The sequence below is a fragment of the Falco rusticolus genome, chromosome 6 (assembly GCF_015220075.1).
Source record: "Falco rusticolus isolate bFalRus1 chromosome 6, bFalRus1.pri, whole genome shotgun sequence".
NCBI lineage: Eukaryota > Metazoa > Chordata > Aves > Falconiformes > Falconidae > Falco > Falco rusticolus.
In genome coordinates, this window is record NC_051192.1 from 69,975,874 (window position 1) to 70,002,659 (window position 26,786).

At 36.2% G+C, this 26,786-nt stretch overlaps 1 protein-coding gene across 1 annotated transcript in view; it reads right to left on the bottom strand.

The window, feature by feature from the left end:
• Window positions 1–26,786, bottom strand: part of CSMD1 (CUB and Sushi multiple domains 1) — a 1,210,601-nt gene that overhangs the window by 196,315 nt on the left and 987,500 nt on the right. Inside the window, exons 27-31 of the mRNA XM_037392820.1 lie at window positions 22,408–22,599; window positions 19,580–19,718; window positions 14,634–14,821; window positions 8,560–8,754; window positions 1,953–2,069 (exon numbers count right to left, since the gene is read on the bottom strand). Coding sequence (XP_037248717.1) covers window positions 1,953–2,069; window positions 8,560–8,754; window positions 14,634–14,821; window positions 19,580–19,718; window positions 22,408–22,599 — 831 coding nt within the window. The remainder of the gene's footprint in view (window positions 1–1,952; window positions 2,070–8,559; window positions 8,755–14,633; window positions 14,822–19,579; window positions 19,719–22,407; window positions 22,600–26,786) is intronic.

Genomic DNA, 26,786 nt, shown 5'->3' on the forward strand with positions numbered 1-26,786 from the left:
GTGCAGTTAGTCCTCATTGCTGCAAGGGCATCCTTAACTCAACTATTATCAACTAGAAGTAAAGTTATTGCAGTGTTCTTCAATCCTTAAACCTATTAGAACCACTAAAAATGTCTTTCAAAATTAAAAAAAAAAAAAAAAATCAAAATTGAAAAAGGACTGGTTCTAAGTTGTGTCTATGACCAGTACATTCACGTAACTTTTCTGTCAGGCCCTCTTCAAGTCAAGACCATCAGGAGATCCAGTATACAGAAATCATTTATCACATAATTGCCAAGCATTGTAAATGTTAGCTATAGATCCTACTATTTTTCGTCAGTTTTTCTAACAAATAAGAATAAAAATATTTGTTTAGATACTTGGTGAAAAGGTTGCAAAAGTTTTATATAGCATATGGCAAAATATGAAATTTTGAGCATTATTTAATAAAATCTTCTAAAGTATGACAATATCCAATTATTCAATACACTAATTAACAAAGTTAAACACAATGTAATTAAAGAATTTCACAACAACTGTTATGGGCCCAGAGATACTTTGCATGTTCTCAGTCAGGACTTCTAGTGAACAGTATTTAATAAAACCTCTAATGGGATAAATGTACCTTTCTGTAAAGCTTCAATAGCATTTCACTGTATCTACTGTCTTCAGGATCTAATCACTCTAAACAATTTGATGGATCCTTTCTGTAAGCTGCAGCCACTTTCTTATTTTACTGGGTTTTTTTTGCATTCTGTACAATTGCAGGCAAAAAAAATTACATCCTATCAAATCTCACTTTTTCTTGTAGAAAAGTAAAAAATATAATAATACAGAGTACTTTTAAACTTCGCTATAGTACAAATCTCAAAGATTTGTGTTACTCCCACCCCAACAACACTGATAACTTTCATATGATATTTTTTTAAGAAAAGGGCAATAACTAATTATAATATACTTTATTTAATAATTATATAAGCATATTTCTTGCAAGTATCTACTGTGCAAATGTTTAGGGTTTGTTTCTGAAAAAAAGTTTCTGAAGTGTAAGTACGAACTTTCTAAAATGATGAAAATTGAATTAATGATTTTCTTACTATAAAGCTGTGAACAAAACCACTAAGCTGTTCTCAAATGATAATAATAATTACTAATCTTTATCATCATCATTAAGAGTTCAGTACTAGAATTACATTATGAATTATTATTAGCAGGTGTAAAACTTTTCCCGAGCTCTCAACATGTAAACTTCTAACTACTTCTGCAAGCAGCTTTCAAAATTCCTTGGTGAAAAAGCTGGTGAGACCTTACAGGTTTCATGGCATATAGAAAGTACCAAACACACTAAAGTTGCTGCGCATTCAGTCTTTTAGTAAGTAGCAAAATGGATCTTATTGCTGTTTGTCTAGACTTGAATTAAAGAGATGTGCTTTGCAGAAAATCATGCCCTGCATACAATTGTACAAATTTTAGAGATTTTGTCCCAGTATTTTGACACATTGAAATGATTAGTTTTGTGATTTTTCAAAAACATTTCTGGTACTTTTATGTAAAATTGCTTTCTTTTCCTCCACTATACTTGTTAAATATAATCCTACTCATCTTGCCCTTGTTAAAACATGAAAAACAAAGTTAAAACATAAGAGAACACTTGATGCTTGATCTTTGACAACTGATTTTACTTTGCAGGAAGCCTGAATGAATGATTATCCTGTGATGAATGATGTAATCACTGAAAGTGTTTAGGATAAGCTTGGATAGCAGACACAGATGGCTTAGCTGAAGTCCATTGATTACTCTAGGGAGAAGTAAAAGGTCAGAACCCTATAATGGTTTTCCATGTCAAGGATACATTTATTTTTGATAAGCAATTTGCAATATATTGAAAATCTAAGGTCACTATTGCACATGAAGGACATTTGAACAACAGAACAATGCTTAACGATTGATAAATCAGTAGAAGAAATTCTTACCAAATTCTTTAGGTACAGTTATTGAATAAAGGCAAGTCTGTCCAGCAGTGTAATTATGAGGATAACTTGGTGATAAAACCACTCCCTCTGATCCAGTATAGTGCCCTCCACATGGTGCTGGAAACAAAACAGAAAAAAACCCCATGTTATATTAACTACAGTTGTATTAGTTCAGTCTGAAAATGAAAATCTAAAGATTACAAAGTGACAGGTCAGTGCTTTTGCTTTTTTTTTTGACTTTCCAATAACGACATATCTAATGGTTCTTTCTCAGCATATCATTTTTATTAAAATTTCTTCAAAATTAAAGTATATGTGAGTTTTACTTGACTACAAGTATTCATACAGAAGTGAAAGTATAAATTATTTAGTTGAAATAAACTGTAAACACAGAATTTAGGTGTTTTTTTTTTTTCTTTTATTTGGATATATATATCTGTATCTATGTATGCATCCATGTAAAAAAAATGCTCCAAAAAAAATATGGTACTGCATAAATAAATAGCATAACACAATTATCTTGGGTCTCAGAGGAATGCATAGATACGTTAACAGTACCCTGCACAGAATGCCATGGATTCTGCTTTGTGAGTGTATGATTGAATTGCTTTGCTTTTCACTCCTTTCTAGATGATTATCAAAAGAGCATAAAGATTATGCATATATGTATATAAAACAGAACGGAAAGAGTAAGAGAACTTTTTACAGCTAGGGAAGTTAGAAGGGATATTTAAAGACAGTGGACCCCCAACCTTCAAGATTACCCAGGTATTATGTAAGTAGCAATTCTGCCTGTATCATCAGAAAAAAAAGTAACAACATACATATGGTATTTGCCTTCTATGTGTGGACAATAAATGCAACATGCTAAAGGACTGCTGGATTTGCCAATTATAACTGAAAGTATTACATCATAGAAAGTTTGGGTTTCAAGGATTTCTCAGGAAAAGCCAAAGCAGGGAATGGATGAAAAAGATATGTGCTTTTGGAGAAACAGAAAACATAAGGTGGGGCTATCGTTAAGTTAAAATACCTGCTTGTGTTGGATTTTGAGTAAATACAGTTCTATACATTGAAAACAAATTATTGCTGTCACTCTTCTCAACTTTTGAGAACTAATGTAAAAGCTTATCTTCTATTAAAATCTTCATTAAAATGTAAGTCACAAAAATTACATTAGTTATATGCAATGCAGTGTTCTTTTTTCGTGTCAAATGATTTCATCAAACACTACTAAAAACTATGGATTTTGTAAGAACAAAAGATTGTTGTACAATGTTACCTCACCCAAGAAGCCAATAATGAAATTGTTTTAAAAATACATGAATAGGTAAATTAAATTATAAAAAAATAGAATAGTCACATTATTTCTGGTTTTAAGCCAGGAAAAGATCATTGCATAATCTAAAAAATTACTTTCTACTATAAGGAACAAAGTAAACCAACATTATTCCACTCTGGGAATCTTACATATAGCAGATTACATTTTAGCAACTGCCTGGAAAGTAGCTCTGAGGAGAAGGACCTGGGGTCCAGGTGAACAACAAGCTCATTGGTCCGAGGTTATCAGCTTCTGGCTGTCATCAGCTCATGTGCTGCAGGACTGTGCCTAGTGAGTGAGGGCACAGCACCTGCTTTGGTCACCCTTGGCTCCTGGCCCATCTGCCTTTGTGGAGCACACCTGGGCTTTAAAATCACACCTGTAATATCTCTACAAGTTTAACTTCCTTATAAAAGCAGCAAGTAATACTACAAATCTGTGGGTTTTCTTAGCTGCTTATATGAATTATTCAAAAATCCAAAGTAATAATAGAAGATGAGAAATTTAATCTATCAGTAGGCTGAGTAGGATTATGTGGCTGAGATGAAAATCAAACATCACAAGGAATCAGTTCATGCCATGAATTTAAAATCTTTCTATTTCTTTCTCTTCTTGCTTTGAGGATACCAGAAACTAAGCCACAAAGTCTGTCTTCTGATTACCAGATGAAATTCTTAAATCATGAACATTTAACTGGAATGGAAATATGTCATTTATGCTTAGTTTAGAGCAAATTCCCAAGTTATGGAGTTGTAAAAATGTTCCCTTCTAAAACATGTTTTCCTATTGTTAGCTATGTTTCTGATAAGATATATTTGATAGTATCTATGGTAACATCTTTGTAGTATATTCACTCTGTAAGGAAAACTTGTGAGTGCTTAAGCTGAAAAAGATGCAAGAAATGTTCTCTTGTAGGTTAAAGATGTAAAATTTATTAGTGCAGTGCTGTGGCAGTCAAACATATCCTAAACAGAGCTCTCAGGTTTAACTGTAAGTAGTTTTTGTTTTAGTGAGCCAAACTTACATTTTCAGACAGTGTATTTTAATAACTTCATCAAGGAATCTGAAATTAATAATGAAAACAGTATGCCTGAGACTTTCCATTAGTGCTTCAGAACATACCTACTGGAAGTTGCCAACTGTTACCTAGATAACTATGAAACTTGTTTTCATCATGTCTGACTGTAAAATGCTACCTTAAAAAAAACAACAACAAACAATAAAAAAAACACACCACAAAGAAATAAGTTCAATTAATTCACTTAATCCGGGTAATTTACTTGAAGTGCATCATTATCAGACATCATAAGGATTTGTTATACAGCACTCATTTTAGGTTCTTTTTCATGCATCAAAACTTGTAATGTTTTTCATACAGTATTTTAAAGAAGTTCAAAAGAGGACAATTAAATATAACTATAAATAAAGAAATATAAACTCAGAACACCATGTTAAATTGTATCATGAGAATTTTTCTTTGATGTTTTCAGTTTTGATTGTGTTAAGCTGTATATTACAAAAGGTTTTTATGTGACAAAAAAGGTGTTCCTGAGAATATTTTGGTTCTGGCCTCCTATATGACTCCTACCCTTAAAATGATGTATAAACATGCTTTATATAATGCATCCATATTTCATATCTATATTTAAACATAACAATTTAGTTTGTTTACACTTTCCACTCACATAATTGTTCTTTAAGTTATTATTGTCTCAATTTTACTCAAAATCATGCCCTGTGACAAAAAAGATTCTTTACTTCCTTTAGATCTTTGGCACAGCCATCATTACAGTACTACGGTAAAATAAGACTTAAAGGGATCCAAAAAGCTCATGCAGACCTCAGCAGTTTGTGGTTCCCCTATAACTCACAATTTCAGATTTATGTCCTTCTCATAAATCAAGTCTATTTTATTACAGAGTTATTTAAGACTCCACAAAGGAGTATAAAGATTTTTTTTTAATCTGAAATAATTTACTCAATACTAGAGACAAAAGTGTAGCAGCTATGTAAATGATACTCTAAAAATCTCCATGCCTTAACTGAAGTCTTATATAAGAGTATGTGTTTTAAAATGGAACACACAGTAAGCCATACTAGATAATCAGATTTTAAGTATTTCCATGTGTAATCCAGTTTAGTTTTACTCAGGTTTAGCAGCGTCAAAATACCCAGTCTTTCAGTTAGTTAGTTCAGCAGAAGTTTCTGCTTCTTTATACACCCAGTGTTATTTAGAATAGATATTACAAGCATCTCAATACTGCATTAATTTTCACTTTGGAGTAAGAATTATGATTATACTAAGGCAGAAAATTAAAGTGATGTCTCAGAATTATGGGTAACTATCTCTTCCTCTGTCCCTTGTTTCAGCATTTGTGTTGGATAAATATAGAACAATTAAAAAATCAAAAGAAAGTTATGTATACTATTTTCAATAAAGCACTAAATTATTTATGTTGAAAAATGACCTGTAAAATTTTAGGGGTTTAATTATCTATTGGATGAGCCTCAAAATGAACTCAGTGTGAGAATGCTGATGTCTACTTTGTTAAAATATAGGAATTGTTTTAGAAAACTCAGGGAGATCTTGCCAATGTTTATAAACATTTGATGGAAGGAAATGAAGAAATGGGAGGAGCCAGACTCTTCTTAGTAGAGTCCTCTCACAGAACAAAAGGCAAAGATCAGGAATTAAACCACATGACATTCCATCCCAACACAAGAAAACACTCTTCTACTGTGAAGTTAGTCAAACACTGGCACAGGTTGCCCAGAAAGGTTGTGGACTCCTCACTCACAGAGAAATTCAAAACCCAGCTAAACACAGTCTAGTTCTAAGTGACCTTACTTGAACAACAACATTGGAGTAGGTGATCTCTAGAGGTCCCTTCCAGCTCCAGTGATGATACATACAGAGGTCTGTCCAGGAGATAAGCTACAGTGTAGGTCTGAAGACCATTCAGGAGGCAGAGTCAAAACCAGAACTTCAAACAGATACATATAACATAATTCAGACAAGGAGAGAAGGCACAGGGCTGAGTTTAAATACATCTCCTGGTCCTTTAGGCAGGGGTCATAAGTGAAGATCCCAGCTGAAGCTGTTCAGGGTAATTAAGACCTATCTGCTTTCAGGGCTATACTTGCAGGTATTAAATTAAAGTCTACATAAACTTATGTTTTAATATTCTGTGATTCCAATGAATAATAAAAATAATGACAACATCAGAACAGCATCACTAACAATAATAAAAGGTATGTACAAAAATAAATTTATATAATATTGATATAGTATATAAACAATAACATAATGAAAATGTGTCTAGAGTAATTTCACTTTTTGTGGGCAAATCTGTTTAACATATAGGAAATCCTGTTACTCTAATCTGAAAGGCTTAGAAATAAATGATGCATACTTTTGCATTATTCTGGGTTCTCTGTTCCACTGGTAAATTACTGGTTTTCTTTACAGAGTGGTTCTATAATCTCCGTACCTTCCCTTAATTTTGTATCATCCATAATACTGTGGATAGTCTGGCCACCTCTGAAAAGATGAGTTTAATTGATACATACATATGTGTGCATATGTATATTGTGTTTCTATATGTGTGTATATATGCATATAAAAATGTATGTGTGTTTCTCTGTGCGTGTATGTATAGGCATATATTTGCACTGATAAGATCACGTCTCAAATACTGAGTTCAGTCTTGGGCCCCTCACTACAAGAAAGATATTGATGTGCTGCAGCACATCCAAAGAAAAGCAATGAAAATGGTGAAGGATCTGGAGCACAAGTCCTATGAGGAACAGCTGAGGGAGCTGGGGTTTTTTAGCCTGGAGAAAAGCAAGCTCAGGGGAAGACCTTATCACTCTCTACAACTACCTGAAAGAATGTGGATGTCAGTTCTCTTCTCCCAAGTAACAAGTGACAGGACAAGAGGAAATGGCCTCAAGTGCACCAGGGGAGGTTTAGGTTGGATATTAGGAAAAATGTCTTCACTGAAATGGTTGTCAAGTATTGCAAGAGGCTACCCAGGTCAGTGGTTGTCACCATCCCTGGAGGTAATTAAAATCTGTACAGTGCCTAGGGATGGGGTTTAGTGGTGAATTTGGCACTGCTAGGTTAATGGTTGACATCAACTATCTTAAGGGTCCTTTCCAAACTAAATGATTCTATGATTCTCATGTTGTGCTTGTGTGTGTGTGTCAGGGCAGGGATTACAATCCCAAGTGCCTGAAATAATGTGAGACTGAAGTCTAGTAAAGTGGTGTTTTCATATCTGAATTCATGAAGAGTAGTAGCCATTAAACATCATGAATAATCAACAACCCACTGCATCAGTTTCCCATGCCTTTTTTATTTAGGAGCACAAACATGGACTTAGGCTATAGCTACACTGGACACTAAACACTACAAGAGCCTGGCCTTTGGCCTTCAGACTAAGCAGCAATACTAGTACTAGTACTACTACTGTCACTTTCAGCAACAAATGTGAGTGACCTACCAAGGACAGCCTCTGTCCCATGCTTACTCCTGCACTGTGACTAAGAAATTTTAGTGTTATAAGGTCTGGACCAAAATCATGCCTGGAAATAGTCTAACAACTTAAGTCTGTAACTTAACCTACTCCCAGTCCCCAGTCCTTGCTCTGAGCACAATGCAACTAATATATGCATAAAGTTGCTACATTCTTTTAAAATGCAGTTCAAAATTGCTATGGCTAGGAAGGTAATACCTGAAAACAATACATACTGAGATTATGTGGGAGCACAGATAAATCACTATTATTATAAATTAGTCATATATTGAAGCATCATTTGTTTGAAAGGACTGCCCCTACTGGCAGTCTAAGAAACAAACTGGCAATGGATAATACAAAGAGAATAAAAAGACACAGTGGATAGGCCAGTAATACTTCACAATTATTATTTAGTCTATTTTATATGGATTCTCATATAGATCACAAAGCCTTCCACTAAAATTGATGTAAAGGGGAAACCATGGAAACTTACATATTACATTATAATCATTGTTGAGAACGTAAGAATATGTGTTGATTTCAGAATTTAAAGGTATTTTAAAAAAGTTAAAACAATACATCAGTGACTAAGGTATAGTCCAAAACTTGTATCATCATAATTTTTATTTTTTAAATTCAGATTATTATTTTTTTTTAATACAAGCTATATGTGTATGAGTAGTAAAAATATCCTCAGGGAGGCCTCAGGGAGTGAGAAACTAAATGCACTGGGGAACAAGGGAAATGGTAAGAAAGCAGTACATACCATTACAAGATGGCAATGCTCTGTTCCATGCTGGCTTCCCATCTGCACCAATTACACACGTTATAGTTGAAGGATCAATAATCTTATATCCAGAATCACACTGGTAAGTAATAGTTGAACCAAGCTTAAAGTCTGTCCCAATTCTTGTCCCATTCATGATGTTTCCAGGATCAAAACAAGCTTCCCGTGGCTTTTCTGTTAAAATAAAGTAAATCTATATACACTTTCAATTAAAAAAAAAAAAAAAAGAAATTGAAATTGAACATTTTTTTTTTCCAGCCAGTTCAATTTTTTCAACAACTTATTAATTTTTTTTCTTGTTTCTGTATGCTTACTATAGGACCATTGAGGTTTCCATTAGATTGGTTCTCTAGTCAAGGAAATTATACTGAGAGGATCTAGCTAACAGTATTTTCTTCCTACCTTTTGTTATTAGAACTCTCAAAAAGCTGAATGACTCCAATGAAGTTTAATAGTTCAGAAGAAAAACTACTATTTGTAGAATTCACCACTTAACACTATTATGTTTTTTAAACAAGTATCGTGCTCAGAACTAAGTAACTTCTGGTTAGAAATCTGCCATACTATAAATTAAACAATAAAAATGTATTGTTCCTTTATATTTTGTATTTTAAAAGATCTAATAACAACTGGAGCTTGAAGGCTGACAAAATAAGCACAGCAGTTATTTTCTGGCATGAGTTAATAGGTAGGAAATCTTTAACTCAACGTGTGTATAGACATTGGTGTTAAGACTATGATTTAATTCATCATCTTTAGCAAGGTAAAAAATCAAAGAAAAGGGTTGGGAGAAATAATTCATATTAGAAATCACTTTGTTTCAAGAATATGATTGAATGATCTTCAAACAGAAATGGATTAGGCATAGAATATTCTTTACAACTAAACAAATGAAAACAAAATATTCATATTACTATACTGTCAATAACTATGCAATATTTTTTCCTACAAAAGGCTCAAACGCAACTCAGTCCCTTTAAAATCTATTAAAATATTGTGTAATATTACTTCTATAAGCAATATTTTGCTAAATATGTGAGCCCTTTAGTAGGGAAGGATGCACCTAATATAAATTAAGTTTATTATAGGTGGCAAAGATTTTTTATTAAAAAATTCCAGACAAGTTCATAGTCAAAGTTTACAGCATGCCTCCTTCTGTTTATAATAAAACACTTATTTTAATGAACTACTTTAGGGATATTATCAGAAAGCAACACAAGATCTCCATAGTCAGAAATGTAAAGCTTGCCAAGGCAATCACCTGTGGTGCAGACGCATTCCGCAGGAAGCGGTGGGTGGTGTGGGGGGTGCCCTGAGCCAGGGAGACCCCAGGGGAGCACAGAGACCTACCCAGAGCTGGCAGCCCACAGGAGAGCAGCTGAGGAGGCGTGGGCAGGGCCAGTAGTAACTAACGCGGACACCCCCACTCCCAGAAAAGGCGGCCCTAGGGGGCGCCAGCGACCAGGAGTGGTGACCAATGCATGGCACGTCACCCAGGGCAGAGGTGTAAGAAGGGAAAGACTTCCTCTTTATTGGCATCAGCCAACCTGATGTGCTTTCTAGAGAGCTGTGCTGCTTACCGGGGGCTTGTATCAGGAATATCACTGAGAAACTACCAAGACTCGTACAGTCCACTGATGATTTTCCACTGCTTTTATTTCACATGGGCACAAATAATACAGTCAGGAGCACTCTGAGGAGCGTCAAAAAGGACTACAGAGCCCTGGGAGCAGCAGTAAGGGACTCCAGAGCACAGGCAGCTTTTTCATCAGTCTTCCTGGTCAAAGGGAAGGGGTTTCGTGTGGCAAATCTACAAATGGTTACAAGACTGGTGTCACAGTCAGGGGTTCAGTTAGGTAGACCATGGGACTTGCTTTGAGAAACCTGGTCTACTGGGGGCTGATGGGGTTCATTTCACAGAGAAGGGGAAGAGCATCTTCAGTCATAGGCTTGCCAACCTCTTCAAGAGAGCTTTAAACTGAAGTTGCTGGGGGAGGCGAACCTTAATCCATCCCATACCTACCAATTTTATGCTAATGCCAGCAAGAGACGCCCAGACCCTGCAGAGGAAGGAGAGCACCTAAAGAACAACACAAAGGAATTCCGGCCACTCCAGCCAGTAAGTCAGCTTCAGCAGGGGCCCAGCTTAAACGCCTCCACGCAAAGGCACATAGCATGGGGAATAAACAAGAGGAGTTAGAGGCGTGTGCACACTTGCAGGATGACAATATTACTGGCATCACAGAGATGCAGCCGTATGGCTTGCATGACTGGATTGTTGGAATGGAAGCATAAAAGCTTATTAGGAAGAACAGGCAGGGGAGAAGAGGATGGGTGTCACCCTCTATGTCCATGACCAGCTGGAGTGCATGGAGGTCCATCTGGGCATGGATGAAGAGCTGACCAAGAGATTAAGGATCAGCATTAAAGTGAGGGCAGGGACAGGTGACATTATAGTGGGGGTCTGCTACAGGCTGTCCGACCACAAAGACTGAGCAGATGAGGCCCTTTATAGGCAGATAGGAGCCACCTCACATTCACAAGCCCTCATACTCATGGGGGACTTCAAACACCCAAATATCTGTTGGAGGGGCAACACAGCAGGGCACAAGCGATCCAGGAGGTACCTGGAAAGGGCTGACAATAACTTCCTTCATTAGGTGGCACAGGAGACAACAAGGAGAGGTGCTATACTGGACCTTGTTCTCACCAGAAAGGAGGGGCTTGTGGAGAATGTGAAGCTCAAGGGCAGCCTTGGCTGCAGTGACCATGAAATGGTGGAGTTCAAGATCCCTAGGGCAGCAAGGAGGGAGCACAGCAAGATCACTGCCCTGGGCTTCAGGAGAGCTGACTTTGGCCTCTTCAGGGATCTGCTTGCTAGAGTGTCATGGGATAAAGCCCTGGAGGGAAGAGGGGCCCAAGAAAGCCAGTTAATATTCAAGGATCCCCTCCTCCAAGCTCAGGACCAATGCATCCCAACCAAGATAAGTCAGGCAAAAATTCCAGGAGGACTACATGGATGAACAAGGGGCTCCTGGATGAACTCAAACACAAAAAGGAAGCCTGCAGAGGGTGGGAGCAAGGACAGGGAGCCTGGGAGGAATACAGAGAACTTGCCCAAGCAGCCACGGAGCAGGTTAGGAAAGCTAAAGTGCTGATATCAGTAAATCAGGCCAGGTGCATTAAGGGCAACAATAAAAGATTCTATAGGTATTTTGGTGATAAAAGGAAGACAAGTGAAATTGTGAGCCATCTCCAGAAGCAAGCAGGAGAGCTGGTTACCTGGGACATGGAAAAGGCTGAGGTGTTCAATGACTTTTTTGCCTTGGTCTTCATGGACGAGTGGCCCAGCCATACCACCCAAGTCACAGAAGGCAAAGGCAAGAACGGGGACAATGAAGAACTGTAGGAGAAGATCAGGTCCAAGACCATCTAAGGAACCTGAAGGTGTACAGCTCCATGGGACCTGATGAGATGCATCTCATCAGGGTCCTGCTGGAACTGGCAGATGAAGATCAAATCATATTTGAGCAGCCATGGCAGTCTGGTGAAGTTCCTTCCCATGGACTGGAAAAGGGAAACATAACCCCCATTTTTAACAAGGCAAATAAGCAAGACCTGGTGAAGGTGAGTTTGCTAGGGATACATTGTGCCTGACAAATTTGTTGGCCTTCTACAATGGGGTTGCAGTGTAGGTAGATGAGGGAACAGCAACTGCCATCATTTACCTGGACTTCTGCAAAGCACTTGACACTGTCCCAAGTTGCATCCTTATCTCTGGAGAGACATGGATTTGATGGATGACCACTCAGTGGACAATGGATTGGCTGGATGGTTGCACTCAAAAGAGTTACAGTAATGGCTTGATGCCCAAATGGAGACCAGTAATGAGTGGTGCTCCTCAGGGGTCTGTATTGGGACCAGCACTGTTTAACATCTTTGCCAGTGACATGGATCCTGGGATCAAGTGCACCCTCAGCGTGTTTGCCAACAACACCAAGCTGCGTGGTGCAGTCAACACACTGGAGGGAAGGGATCTCATCTAGAGGGACCTAGACAGGCTTGAGAGGTGGGCCTGTGTGAACCTCATGAAGTTCAACACGGCCAAATGCAAGGTCCTGTATGTGGGTCAGGTCAGTCCCAAGCACAAATACAGGTTGGGCAGAGAATGGATTGAAAGCAGCCCTGAGGAGAAATACTTAGGGGTGCTGGTGGCTGAGAAGCTCAGCATGGCCTGTCAATGTGTGCTTGCAGCCCAGAAAGCCAACCGAATCCTGGACTCTATCAAAGGAAACGCAGCCAGCCAGTTAAGGGAGGCGATTCTTTCTCTCTGCTCTTGTGAGATGCCATCTGGAGTACTGCATTCAGCTCTGGAGACCCCAAGATAAGGACATGGACCTGTTGAAGCAAGTCAAGTGGAGAGCCACAGATATAATCAGAGGGTGGGAGCACCTCTTCTATGAAGACATGCTTAGAGAGTAGGTGTTGTTCAGCCTGGACAAGAGAAGGCTCCAGAGAGACTTTATTGCAGCCTCCCAGTACCTCAAGGGGGCCTACAGTAAAGCTGGAGAAGGACTTTTTACAAGGGCATGGAGTGATAGGACAAGGGAGAGTGGCTTTAAGCTGGAAGAGGGTAGATTTAGATATGATATCAGGAAGAAATGCTCTACAGTGAGGGAGGCATACGCTGGAACAGGTTGCCCAGAGAAGCTGTGGCTGCCCCATCCCTGGACGTGTTCAAACCAGGCTGGATGGGGCTTTGAGCAACCTGGTCTAGTGGAAAGTGTCCCTGCCCATGGCAGGAGGTTGGAACTAGATGATCTTTAAGGTCCCTTCCAACCCAAACCATTCTGTGATTCTATAAACTTTATATAAAATACAAAATAATATATTTAATAAATATATTTAATTATTAGGCACAAATGTACTCCCCATTGAATACAGTAACTTCTAAAAATATAATTTTCTGCTTTTATATTTTTATTATTTCATTTAACTTCCAGTTGCATAAAGGCTCACATACCAGACTATGCTGAGAACAAAAAGTACATAGCAAAATATGCATGCACATTTTCAACAGGCATATTTTTCTCCTTATCCCCTTCTGCTTAACTTCTCATTTTCTTTCCTTGCAGGCCAACAAGTGTTCCTGGAATGAATTATTTTCATATTCTATTTATAAGTTGTTTCAAGTTGTTGCACAAATTTAGATAGGAACAAACAAAGATTTCATCTATGCATTATGACAGTTACTTTAGGAAGAAAAGCTTTGCCAACATGGAGAATAATGCATGATGCTGGATGAAAGATTAAGACTAAATGTAATAATGATTTAATAGTTTAATAACCTCCCTTTATTTTATTTGTATGTTATTCCTATATTCTTTAGATATTTCTGTTCCTTCATTTTTGACATGCATGTTAACGTGGTTTGCTTCAATTGTCAAGAATAAGAAGCAGAGGCAACACCTCAGCTGATGAAAAACAGCTTAATAAATCTCAGCAGAGATGACAATCAAGCCAAAGATGGCATTTGCGACCAGAAAAGAAAGCAGCACATATAATGAGTGTTTTTCTTTATAAAACAGCATAACCCATTCTTTGGCTAGTAATAGGTACCCCCAAAAAATGCAAATATTGTCCTGCAGTAGTTATTAAAAAACACATATGTATATTCAACATAAAGTGAAAAGGAAAATATATTGGTATGTATCAACAAGGCGGCAGCAGCCACCATGTATTCTAATTGGGTAAGACAATTCCATTATTCTACAACTCTTCCAAATGCTGGTTTTGATGTGCATCTTCTGTCTGTACTTTTTTTCCTGAACTGCAAATGTACTTAAGTGATGTGAAAGTGATTTCATGAAAAAAGATTTCTATGTTCCTCCACGCATTTAAAGAAAGTAGTTTTTAAAACCTGCATCAATGCAAACAGGTATTTGGCAGCTCCAATAGTAGTACATCTAGAAGTAAACAGATCTGAGTCTCAGTAAATACTAAATAACATTTCTTTCCCTTTACGTTTCCATAGATTATGGTGAGAACAGTACCTTTATAGTCAATGGCAAATCCTGACATTCCAACAGAAGCGTCACTGCGAAAAGCCAGAAACAGACTGTTACCACTGCTCTCAATTCTTTCAGGAGCCTGTGAGCCTTGAAAACTGCCAATTAGAGGACTGTTGGAATCTTCCCCTTCATAAATATGTAGAAAATCATAACTGGGTTCCATATTGAAACTGAAAATAAAGGAAAAAGATGAGTATATCTTTATTTCTTTTTCATGAGTTTAAACACTACTGTGACTGTGGCTGTCAATCTTCTTCCTAACACACGTTCTTCTCCAAAAATAAGTCTTCTGAAATATGATTCACAGTGAAAATTTACTAACTTTCAATGGAGTTCTCTTTAGCATTGATTTGAACACCTTCAGCTTTCCAGAAGATCAACTATCATGCCATCATGCAGGTTTTGTCTACAGTCAGTGAAAAAGAAGCATATGCTCCCACCTGTTGAACACCTTTCACAATATGGAATGAATCACCTGCTGCAGAAAGGCTGCCTCTTACCAGTGACCACAGGAATGATCCAGACAACTATCTTAAATTAAAAGTCCAGCTTTTATTTGGCTAAACTGAATGATATTAAATCCACTCATTACAAACATAAATTCACTTTTTTAGGAAAAAGATGCTTTCATATGGAAAGACCACTATCCTTCAACTTGCCTTTGTTTATACCTAAATTATATCAGAGATTTATGATAAAGTAAATTATTATCAATAAACCATCTATTTTATGCCGTATTTGATAACATTTATAAGTTTATACAAAGAAATTATGAAAGTAAGTGGGAGTCCTTCAGAAGAATTTAATTGAGATGAGTTCTGAGACAACATAAAAACAGAAGCATTTATATGAGAAATTTATACAGAGCTAGATAAATGTTATATACTAGGACAAAAGAAGAAAATATAAGAGAAGTAAAACTACACTAAAGAAAAGCAAGGACTCAGTTGAGTGGGGTTTTTTTCTTTATATTTATCTTTTTAAAACCAAATAAATAAATATTTGGCTGTTTTGCAAGTGTGGCAGTCAGCTGTTCTTCTTTCTATTACATCAGTTTTATGTCTACCAGATCATGTTGGACAAAAAGGAACAATGTCTTTATCTAAGAAATCAGTAGAAAACATTTTCCTAAGAAATGTCAAATGTAAATGGCTTCATATAATGAAAAATATTTTATGTCCTATTTTCAAGAGGTAAGAGAAACGAGAAAAATGTTTTGAAGCTTCCACTAAGACAGAGAACTTTTAGTTGAGAGTTAGAAGAGTTGAAAGAAATAGCAAGTCTAAAGACCGAAACCAAGGAAAAGCAAATTGTACTGTGCAATGGTTTTCAATCTTTTTGTAGCCAACACACATGTGAAAAAATAAATGACATCTCTCTATTCTCATCCCACATCCTCATCCTATGCAGACACTTCTGTCTTCTCAAAGGCAGCTCCTTGAGAATAGTACAGGTCTTAGCTGTAGCATACTGCCTAAGAATGAAAAATGTTAGATAAAATGAACAGAAGATGTATGCTAAGAAAGTAGATTTTGCAGGTATCAAAGAAACATTACTATTCTTGAGCATCTACCTAAGGTCTTAGGAGTCTGGGGAGGTCCCTCCTGACTGGAAGCTAGCCAATGTTATTGCAATTTACAAGAGTGGTGTGAAGGAAGACCCAGGGAACTACAGACCTGTTAGTCTAACCTCAGTTTCTGGAAAAATTATGGAGTAGATTATACTAGGTACTCTTTAAAGGCATTTAAAGAGTAATGCAATCATCAGACACAGTCAACATGGGTTCACAAAGGGAAAATCGTATTTAATTAATCTCATATCCTTCTATGATGAGGTCATCCACCTAGTGAAGGAAGGGAAGGCAGTGGATGTAGTTTTTCTGCTTTTAGTGAGACTTTTGATACTGCTCCTTACAATATCCTTCTGGACAAGTCATCCATCTGTGGGATGAGCAGGTTCACAGTGCACTGGGTGAAGCACTGTCTGAATGGCAGGGCTCAAAGGGTTGTAGCAAATAGGACTACATATGGCTGGTGGCTGGCCACCAGTGGTGTTCCTCAGGGTTCAATTCTAGGGCCAGTTCTGTTCAATAAATTTATCAACGATCTGGATGCAGAAATTGAATGCGCTATTAGCAAGTCTGCTGATCATACCAATCTGCAAGGTGCTGATGACTCTTTTGAGGGACAAGAGGCCTTGCAGAGGGATGTAGACAGATTGGAGCACTGGGCAATCATTAATGGGATGAAATTTAACAAGTCCAGATGCCAGATTCTGCATCTGGGACAGAGTAATGCTGGGCACAAGTATAAACTGGGAGAGAAGTGGCTTGAGAGAAGCCCTGACAAAAGGGATCTGGGGCTGCTGGTCAACAGCAGGCTCAATATGAGTCAGTGATGTGCCCTGGCAACCCAGATGACAAACTGCATCCTGGGGTGCATCAAACACAGTATAACCAGATGGTCAAAAGAGGTGACTATCCTGCTCTGTTCAGCCTAGGTGTGGCCTCATCCTTGAATAATGTGTGCAGTTCTGGGCCTCAAAATTTAAGGATGTAAAGGTCCTGATTGCATCCAGAGAACAGGAACAAAGCTGGTGAAAGGCCTGGAAAGCACGTCATGAGGAGTGGCTAAGGATTCTGGCTTTGTCTGTTTTGGAGAAAAGGAGGCTGAGGGGCAACATCATTGCTCTCTACAGCTTCCTGAGGAGAGGGAGTGGAGAGGGAGGTGCTGAGCTCTTCTCCCTGGTATTCAGTAATAAAGCGTGTGGGAATAATTCAAAGCTGCACCAGGGGAGGTTTAGACTAGACATTTGGAAGCATTTCTTTACTGAGAGGGTGGTGAAACACTGGAACAAACTTCCTAGAGAGGTGGTCAATGCCCAAGCCATTCAGCCTTTAAGAGGCATCTGGACCATGATCTTAATAACATGGTTTAACTTTTGGTCAGCCTTGGAGTGGTCAGGCAGTTGGATTAAATGATCATTGTAGGTCCCTTCCAACTGAAATATTCTATTCTATTCTGTTCTATTCTAAAAATCAAGGAAGTTATTGAAAGGATTGCAGAGCTGGAGTTCTTTCAGCACTGCTATTTCATATAAATCAGAGGGCATTTGTGACAGTGCATTATTTGTGTTCAAACATTAAATATGTTCATAAAACTACCTCAATTTACTTATCTATTACAAAGTTACCAGCATGTATGTGCACACTTTTTCATAAAATATGAATCCATATTACTGTTATGGTCCATTTATACTAAAAGTACAGTATTTATTAAAAAAAGAGTCAGTTTTCCGTTTTGTCTGTCTGACACCCATATGCATACAGATAACAGTGTTGGGTTTCCCCTTCTTAATTTGTTCTCCAATGTTCTTTTTTTTTTTTTTTTTTTTTCCCAGTTCTCTGAAAATATCTACAATATTAGCAACCCCACAGTCTACACCTTAAAAGGCCCTATATTGCCATCAGTCAGAAGATGGATGAGTTTCCAAGAATATTCTCCAGCATCAGGTAGTTTTGTAAAAGGTACTGGCAAAAACCTGGGAAGCTATGGCATAACCTTTTTTTTTTCAGATTTCTAAAGATTTCTGTCTGGAAAACATAAGAACTTCTAGCACAGAATATCAAATTTAGGAAAGATTTAGGCAGTCCAGTGATTATTTATAGAATGTTTATAAAATGGAAGTATAGCATAAACTGCAAATTCCTTTATATTGCTCATACTCATATTCCTTAAAATAGAATTCACAAACATACTACTGAGCATACTACATGAATACTGAGCAACTATAAGTTTATTTTATTTTGTCTTACTTGAAAGGGAGCATTTGAGCTGATTATTTAGGCAGTCCACAGAAATATGCTGCTTATCACACCTACCATATGACATCTTAAAGAGTGTAATTAGGGGAGAACTATTCCCACCCTTTAATGCTATGTGATCAAATATCTGAAGAACAGAATTACTGTATATTTCATTATATAATTTCAAGTTCCTTAGGCTTTCATGATTTCATTTTTTGTGTATCAATATTCTATCAGATAACACATTGCAATTAGCCAATGAAAGAAACTAGGGGTTTGGTTTTGTTTTGTTTTTGGGGGGGGGTGTGTATTTTTTTTTAAATAAAGATGAAAATATTACACAACAAAATTCTGAACATGCCATCATTTCTTCCTAAAAGAAACATAACTGATCACCATCCCACTGAAGTCAACAGGAATGTTACTATTCTTAGCTTAAAAATCACACTTAGGACAGAGAATGATAAAATAAATTAAAAAAAATAATAATTTGCTTTTGTAACCATATATGTAGCAAGCAAGATTACTATATAGGCCTGATTCAATAGAAATGCTAAACTGAACACAAGAATATGACTATATCCCTGAACTTAAATTTGTGTTAAAAATCTGTGCAACAAATATAGGTTGATGGTGAAACACTGAGTAAATAAAACTTTTAAAATATTATTTGACATTATCTAGACATTTTTTATCTCTTGACTAAGTAGACCAATTTTTTTTTCCTGATCTATGCACTCCAAGCAAAGTATATTTAGCATGCTTTTATAAAAACCTTTAAGAACTGAGTTACAAATAGTTTCCACTACAGTTCAAGTCTCTACGAAAAGGTACAACATAAATCAAGCATTTCTATAAATTGACATTGTTTTTCAAATATTTTTAATTCATAGGTCACAGAAAGTTTTGTTGCTTAGGAACATATTTGATTTCAAAAGTGCCATATAACTGTATTATTTTTTTTTACGTTTTTTGGAAGCAATGATATAGCACATATTGGATGTATGCTCCAGGACTTAGCCAGAGAATATGATTAGAAGTTTTAAGAGTTGATAAATGATGTCATTTTTAGATGTGACATTTAAAATACTTTTAAACAGAGGCATTCATCTAGAAATGGTACCTTTTGAATATCAAGGCAATGACAAAGTCAGGGTTTACTTTTATTCTCCAGTCACATTCTTTCCCAGGAGGATAAGGCTGTGGATAGTTAGGTGATAAAATAACTCCTGCTGGGCCTGTCAGGTTTCCTCCACATGCAGCTGTCACAATGGAAAAAGAAAGAGGAATATGGTCACAGATTAAATTTAGAAGCACATATTAACTGTTAAATAGGAATAAATTGTTTTCTAAATTTACCAAAGATAATAATAATAAAAAAAAAAAACAAAACCAGAGCCTTCCCACTTCTAGCTAGCAAACATTTCTGTATTTTCCTTAAAAAAGTGAGCTTTGTGCATATTCAAAGAAGCACCAGATAAGCTTTTTCTAAAGGAATAAATATATGGAGTTAAATATAAAATCCTGTATATTCTTGCTGTTACTTAATCCTATCTCTATCAAGCTGAAGTGTTTCTTATGTACTGGAACTACTTTAAGAACTGAGAAAGCTCATCAGCAGGATGCAGGATGCAGTTTCTTTTGATCATAGATGTAACAAAACCCAGTTTGATTTACTCAGTAAATGTATTACCCACATCAAAAATCAAATACATTTATTTAGTTACCATAAATTGAATGGGTTTTTTAACAGATAAGGAATCCAACTTCCAAAGATGGTAATCATATAGAAATCTAACTGAAAAGTACAGTAGTCAACATGGGCTGCAACTACATTACCAAGCCATGCAGACTGGAACTAGGAACACATTTGTAGCATAAAATAGTTAGTACTAAGGATTTGGAATCTGCATTAAACATTTTAAAGAAGGATATTTTCAGGCCATTTCTAGTCTGGTCCAATTGACTGAATGCTTACTAGTGGCTGGAGTACATCAGATGCACTCTTAGAACACATCTTGCAGTTTAATTTCATTAAAAAGCTCCAAGAAAATTCAAAATCGTGAACTGAAGTGTGATCAAGAAAATTTACTTGGAACGATGCTCATAACCCCTATTAAAACAATAATGAAAGCATTCCTCTTGTGGTATTTATGAAAACAAAATAAACCCACACCCACACCCCCCATTTATTTGTTTGTTTATGTAAACATTAGGTTATTTATGTATCTGGGGTTTTTTGTGTCTGTGGTTTTGGTATTTTAATCGTTATTTTTGATCAAGGGTGTGGGATTTTTTTTCTTTAGTTTTTCAATTATTTTTGGTTCTGTTCACAAATAATGGTTCCAGGAAATGTTTCACATGTTCCTTATGTGTGCTGATGATTCAGTCTGAGATAACCATTATCAAAGTAACAAAGTACAAATAGAGAACAAACGATTAAACAATTAGGAATGGAAATTGCACAATGTTCAGAGTACTGTTATTAAATACAAATATTTTTTCATTTATAAGTCTGCATACTAAAATAAGGACTTTATGAAATTTTTTGAAATTACATGTAATGGCTTTACAGAACCCTTAAGGTTTCTAATATTGTCATGTCTACAGAAAAGATTACTTCAATCTGCTTTCCCCTTCAAAGTCACCTTGAGTATATGGAAGAATAACAATATGTATATACTTTTTGCCCAAAGACACTCTCTCTTTCTTTCATTCTTTTTTTCCTTCTTTTTTTTTGTTTGTTTGTTTTTTGTTGGGTTTTTTTAGTAGTATGGAGGGATTGTAATTGGTATTCATAGAAAGAGTATGAATGCTCTAGACCTTTTTTAGTTTTTTATTTAAATATTTTAAATTTGTGAATAATATTAGTATGTTTAGTAAACATTTTGATACTGCTATTTATATGTTACACACAAGGTATCCAGAAGACAATGTTCCGATAATATACTGCTCCAATCCTGCTAGGTGATACGGAGTGAAAGACACTATCCTGCATTATCCTGTACACTTCTCCGTATTTTTGAGATATCTGTAAACACTTTAGAGACTGCAGCTGTTTGTGGATTTGCCATTTTGGAAAACATCTTTCCAAAATGGCTTGTAGAACAAAAAAGCATTATGTTTATTTTAGTGCTATTAAAACATACTGTATCTGGTTTTTAGCATCACTAGTATGTCTTAATTATAAATCAATAGGCAGCAAAATCATAAAGATTTAAAAAATCACTACTACGGATAATTTATCATAGATGTTGATTAACTCTAATCTTAGAACTACACCGATGACCTTAAAATACATGTCAGCAAGACTTCTAAGCCTGTAATTATTAGCCTACCAACCAGAACCTCAGAGAAACCTTTATGCTATATAGAACTATGGAACCAAGAATCAAAAATTGTTTCAAAGATAGATCTCCCACCCTCTCCTCATGTTATGGAAACAGATCTCATTTCTTTCAAGAGCACTGTCACTTGGAGCCCCTTCTCTGCATCTGTGTTTCTCAACAAGCATCCTGCTTCAGCAAAAATATCTTTAGTTTCCTAGGGATTGCACAGGATGGTTATTGAATCTGTAAGACAATTCAGATTTATTTTTTTTAATAAATAATGGATTGGAGTTTATGTAAATAAATCACTACATTGAAGACCATTCTGATGAGGCCATTTCAAAAAGATTTTTTTAAATTCAAATCACCTCTACCATTTAAAAATTCTATTAGACTTTGTGAATTTTGAACTTGTATGAAGTTTAAAGAATAGAATAGAGTGAGCAACTGACATCCAAAACTAGTGTTAATTTTAAGAATGAGGCTGGCAGTAACCATAAGTGTGAAATTACCAGGTTCTGTGAAGAGCATCATTTCAGCATAAGCATCATACACCCACCATTTAAACAAGAAATCTGATCTGTATTAATCTTAAAAAGAGACTAACATTTCATCTTATTACCTATGCACGTAGGAGGATCAGGTTGCCAGAAAAATCGGTTATTCAGTTGCACACATGTAATTTTAGCCTGTCCTTGAAGTTGATACCCAGGGTCACACTGAAAGGTGGTAGTGTCTCCGGGCTCTCTGCTGTCTCCGTATCTAGTGCCATTCTGTGGTGTCCCGGGATCATTACAGGTCGATGCTATAGAAGCTGTAAGGGAATGACAAAATAAAAGCTTTAAGGTGTAGATACTAAAAATCCATAATTAAAAGCACAATATTTTTACATTAGCATTCCAACCAGAGGCACTATTATTAACTCATCAGTTAATATAGGAAGGCATTTTGCTGCATTATTTTTATGAGAATTTGCCCCCTGAGATGATGTTGGCTTCCTGCCAGTTTCCTTAGCATAAAATATGGTCTAAGATGAAAAAACCACAATTTTGTCTTTCTTCACTCTGCCTTTTTTTTTTTTTTTTTTTTTTTTTTTTTTGCCAGTTAATGCATCAAAAGAGCTAATAACTCCTTTTCTCACTTCAATGTTCTGGTTATAAAACCAAATTTCTTTATGCACTTTGATGCTTTTTGTGCAATAGGGTAAGTATTATAATATAAATAACATTGTTTTATAGTCTGAATATCCTGCAGCATGCAAATGCTATGTCTACCCAACTGGCTGAATCAAATAGCAGTTCTACGTAGCCCTGAAGTTCCCATTTCAGGGGCAAGCAAAACTTTTCTGAGACTACACTCAAACTGACTCTAAGCAAAATATCTCACCTATATTCAGTCTCTTGAGTTTGGATATGTGTTTTGCTTTGTAAAAAAAAAAAAAAAAAAAAAAAAAAAAAGAAAAGCTATATTAAACTGAGCAGAACAAGCAGTATGGTATGACTTAATGGATAGACAAATCTACATCCACTATGGATTTCTGGAAGATGCCAGTCTCTTCTATGGGCTTCAGGTATTCAGTATCCTGAGTTGCAGTAAACACTACAGCCTTCCCAAGGAAAGAAGGTCCCATCTCTGGAGACTACTGTCCCTAAATCACTGAATTGTACTCTGTTTCTTACCAGTCCAGGCTGCTCCACCCAGATGTATTTTCCGGAGAACCTACCACAATTGTGAGCAAAAGCCAAAGTATGAAGTCACAAACCCAGTGTCACAATCACCATTAATGGATATTGATGTGTATCTGCAAGTCCCTCTACCACTTTCACCATCTTTATTCAACCGAGTTTAATCTTCTTCATTCCAGGCCAAAGGCTTTTTTAAAAAACTGTTACACTACACTCTTCTGCTCATCTCTGGTACTGCAAGGGATAATCCTCAGAAAGTGTGAAACACCATTTTTGTCTTTTATTCTAATATGGACTATGTATACTTTCTCATGTGCTCACACATCAGACAACTGATTAATTCTTCAACTTACTTATAACCACCTTAACTGTATCTGATGCCCCTTCAAGGTGTACATTTGATATGATCAGACCAATGGGAAGCATTCAGAGAAAAGCTGATGTAATTTATTGAAAGCATATACGCCATTGTTAAAACTGTTTTTTATCACTTTGTTGGCTGACGAGCTAGTTATTATTACTTACCATATTGTGCTGTGCCATTCTCCAACACTTTCTGAGAAAGCAGTGACTAAGTCTTTCTGTATTTTAAGCAGTATGCAGCACTTCAAGTGCTTGGGGTTTATGATAGCATTACCAATTACAGGCCAAAAAAGTCTAAGAACATAAAATACTATTTCCTTATGCTTGATAATCACTTTCTATTGTTTTAAATAGAGGTGCACAGTTTCTTCCATACCTCCTATAAATGATGTGTGTTAGTGATAGCAGTCCATCCTCACCGCTCTATTTTTTGGGGGTGGTGGTTTTTTGGGGGTGGTGGGGTTTTTTTCATTTTTTCTATTTTAATCCCAGGAAACATTAATATTTCATTAAAATTATTTCATTAGCTCATTTCAAATAGTACAACCCAAAGGTTTTCATAAGACAAAATAGCTCCATCACTACCACCACTATATGACTTTTGTGACCATAATGTGGAGGTAGTCCATTTTCTGCATTAATAACTGCATCTAGTCCTTCCATCCACACCAAAAGAGTATACGACCGTAAGAAACAGCCAAAGCACCTAAACATTTCCAAAATTGAAACAGTTAACAAGTTGTTCAATTGCAAAACTTTTTTTTTTTCTGTGTTGTAAATCTTAAGGAGACAGAAAGGTTGAAAAAAGACTGAGCAAAATGAGAAACAAACATCTTAGATTGGTAAAATGGTTTTATGCACATTCTAGCAAATGGGTGATCGCTTAGACAAATCACAGAAAGTGTAAAACATGTCTGTATAAGTATTCATGAATTAACACACTACAAACACATGAAGATTTCATTACTAATAATTTTTAACCTTGTTTCCATTCCAAAGTACTATCAACCTTTGGATGGTTCCTGTATCTAAATGAAGTAAAATGCATGGTGGTTTTTAGCAAAGGTGGACTTTTCAACCAGAATTTCTAAGTATCAATACAAGAATTAAAGCAATGGCTGTCACTGCTAATGAACACTGTGTAAGCGCTCCCCAGGCACAACTCTGACAATTTACCTGACATCCCATATTACTGCAGTTTACTAAATGTATACTTGGCCACAGGGCAGGAAAGCATGGTCATGACCTCAAAGAAGTTATTTCTTATTTGACAGACAATAATAGCTGTAAAAAATGGATCACTATAATGCATATCTGTTAAAGAATCATAATTCTTTCAAGTAAATGAGCACAAGCCTATCTCTGTCATTAATTAGTACCTTTTTCCAACAATTCTCTGAATATCTAAATTTTCTCCTTAAAAGGTTATGCCGTATAATACCTCAGCAAACTACATGTTTTTCCCATTTTGACTGCATCACGTTTGCACCAGTTACAAAGGACTGATGCCTTTTAATATTCATTTCACTGTTAATCTCCATATCTTATATATAAAGTTCTAAATTCTAAAAACAATCACAGATGTTTAATAAGCACCAAAATGTTCTTTACACTTTTGTTCTTGCAGCCTCAGAGGTTATTTTATGTATTTGAAACGAACAACCTTTTTATCATGCCAACTACACTTGATCCTAATTAAACAAAACACCAGACATTTAATCACTGATGTGTCATCTAGTAAAGTGAACATTTACAGACACTGTCAGCTTTTCAACTTGTCTCCCTTCCAAGTTGTTTCACTTCTCAAGATTCCCAAGAGGTTCTGTAACTGCATGAAAATTACAAGTCTTCTATTGCTTCATTTGGTATTGTGCAAATATCTAAAGGGTATAGCGGTTATATGTTTTAAATAATATAGACATTAAAAAGCACTAGTTCTTCTGTCATCACTCTTTTATAACAGGCTCTTTTCTTCTCATCCCCCAATAATATATAGACGTGCCATTAATATCTAGCTTACGTACCTAGGAGAAAGGCCACGTTCATGCTGTGATATAACATTGCCATATGAAATTCAGAAAAAAACCCACCTGATTAAATCAGAAACTTATACACAAATAAAACGCATATGCTGTAAAGCAGGGAAAGCAGTAAGAACATTTTAGACTCAAGGATGCTAAATCAAACCAAATTCTATAGTTAGACATTTTGGAAATGACTGAGAAAAATTAGATGCCTAAAACGGCATAGCAAAAAGACGAGATTTGAATTCCATTAGGCTGGAGAACTAAATCGCTGCTTCTCAGCTTTTGTACATATGTTCTAAGCAGGAAGCTACATGATACTCAGTGGGTTATAGAGTGACACTATACAGATTTCCCATCTCTTACTGTCTCATCTGCTCAGAGTGGAAAAAGCTTCTATCTACACAAAAGATGAAACTAGAGGTAGGTGCCGGAAGAATGGGTAGCTGGTAAAACCACAGTTTGCTAGGGAGTTTTCAGACCTCCATATGTTGGCAGCCACTGTGTTAAGCCTCTCTATTTTTAATTTAATAATCTTCCAGAATCCCATTTTAGATCATAATTTGGATTTGATCCCCAAATTACATTTTCAACGTTGATTTAAAACTTCACTGAAAATGAACAGGAGACTGGTTTTGAGAGGATGACACTGTACATTTGTGTGTCTGTAGTCTTGTGAGCAATATGTTAGATTTATGCCTAATTTATCTTTCACCTGAAGGAGACTTCTTTATCAGTTTGCTTAGCATGTAATCTATTATAGCTCAAGAAAAAAAACTTGTCACCTTCATCAATATAATTTTCACTATGTCTATAGTAAACAATCATGTAAACCATTTGCTGTAGTGTTATGCAGCAGATACTCTATTTTATTCAATTCCACCCACATGGTTATAAAATGGTAAAGACTTTTCAGAAGCTAGGCTTGT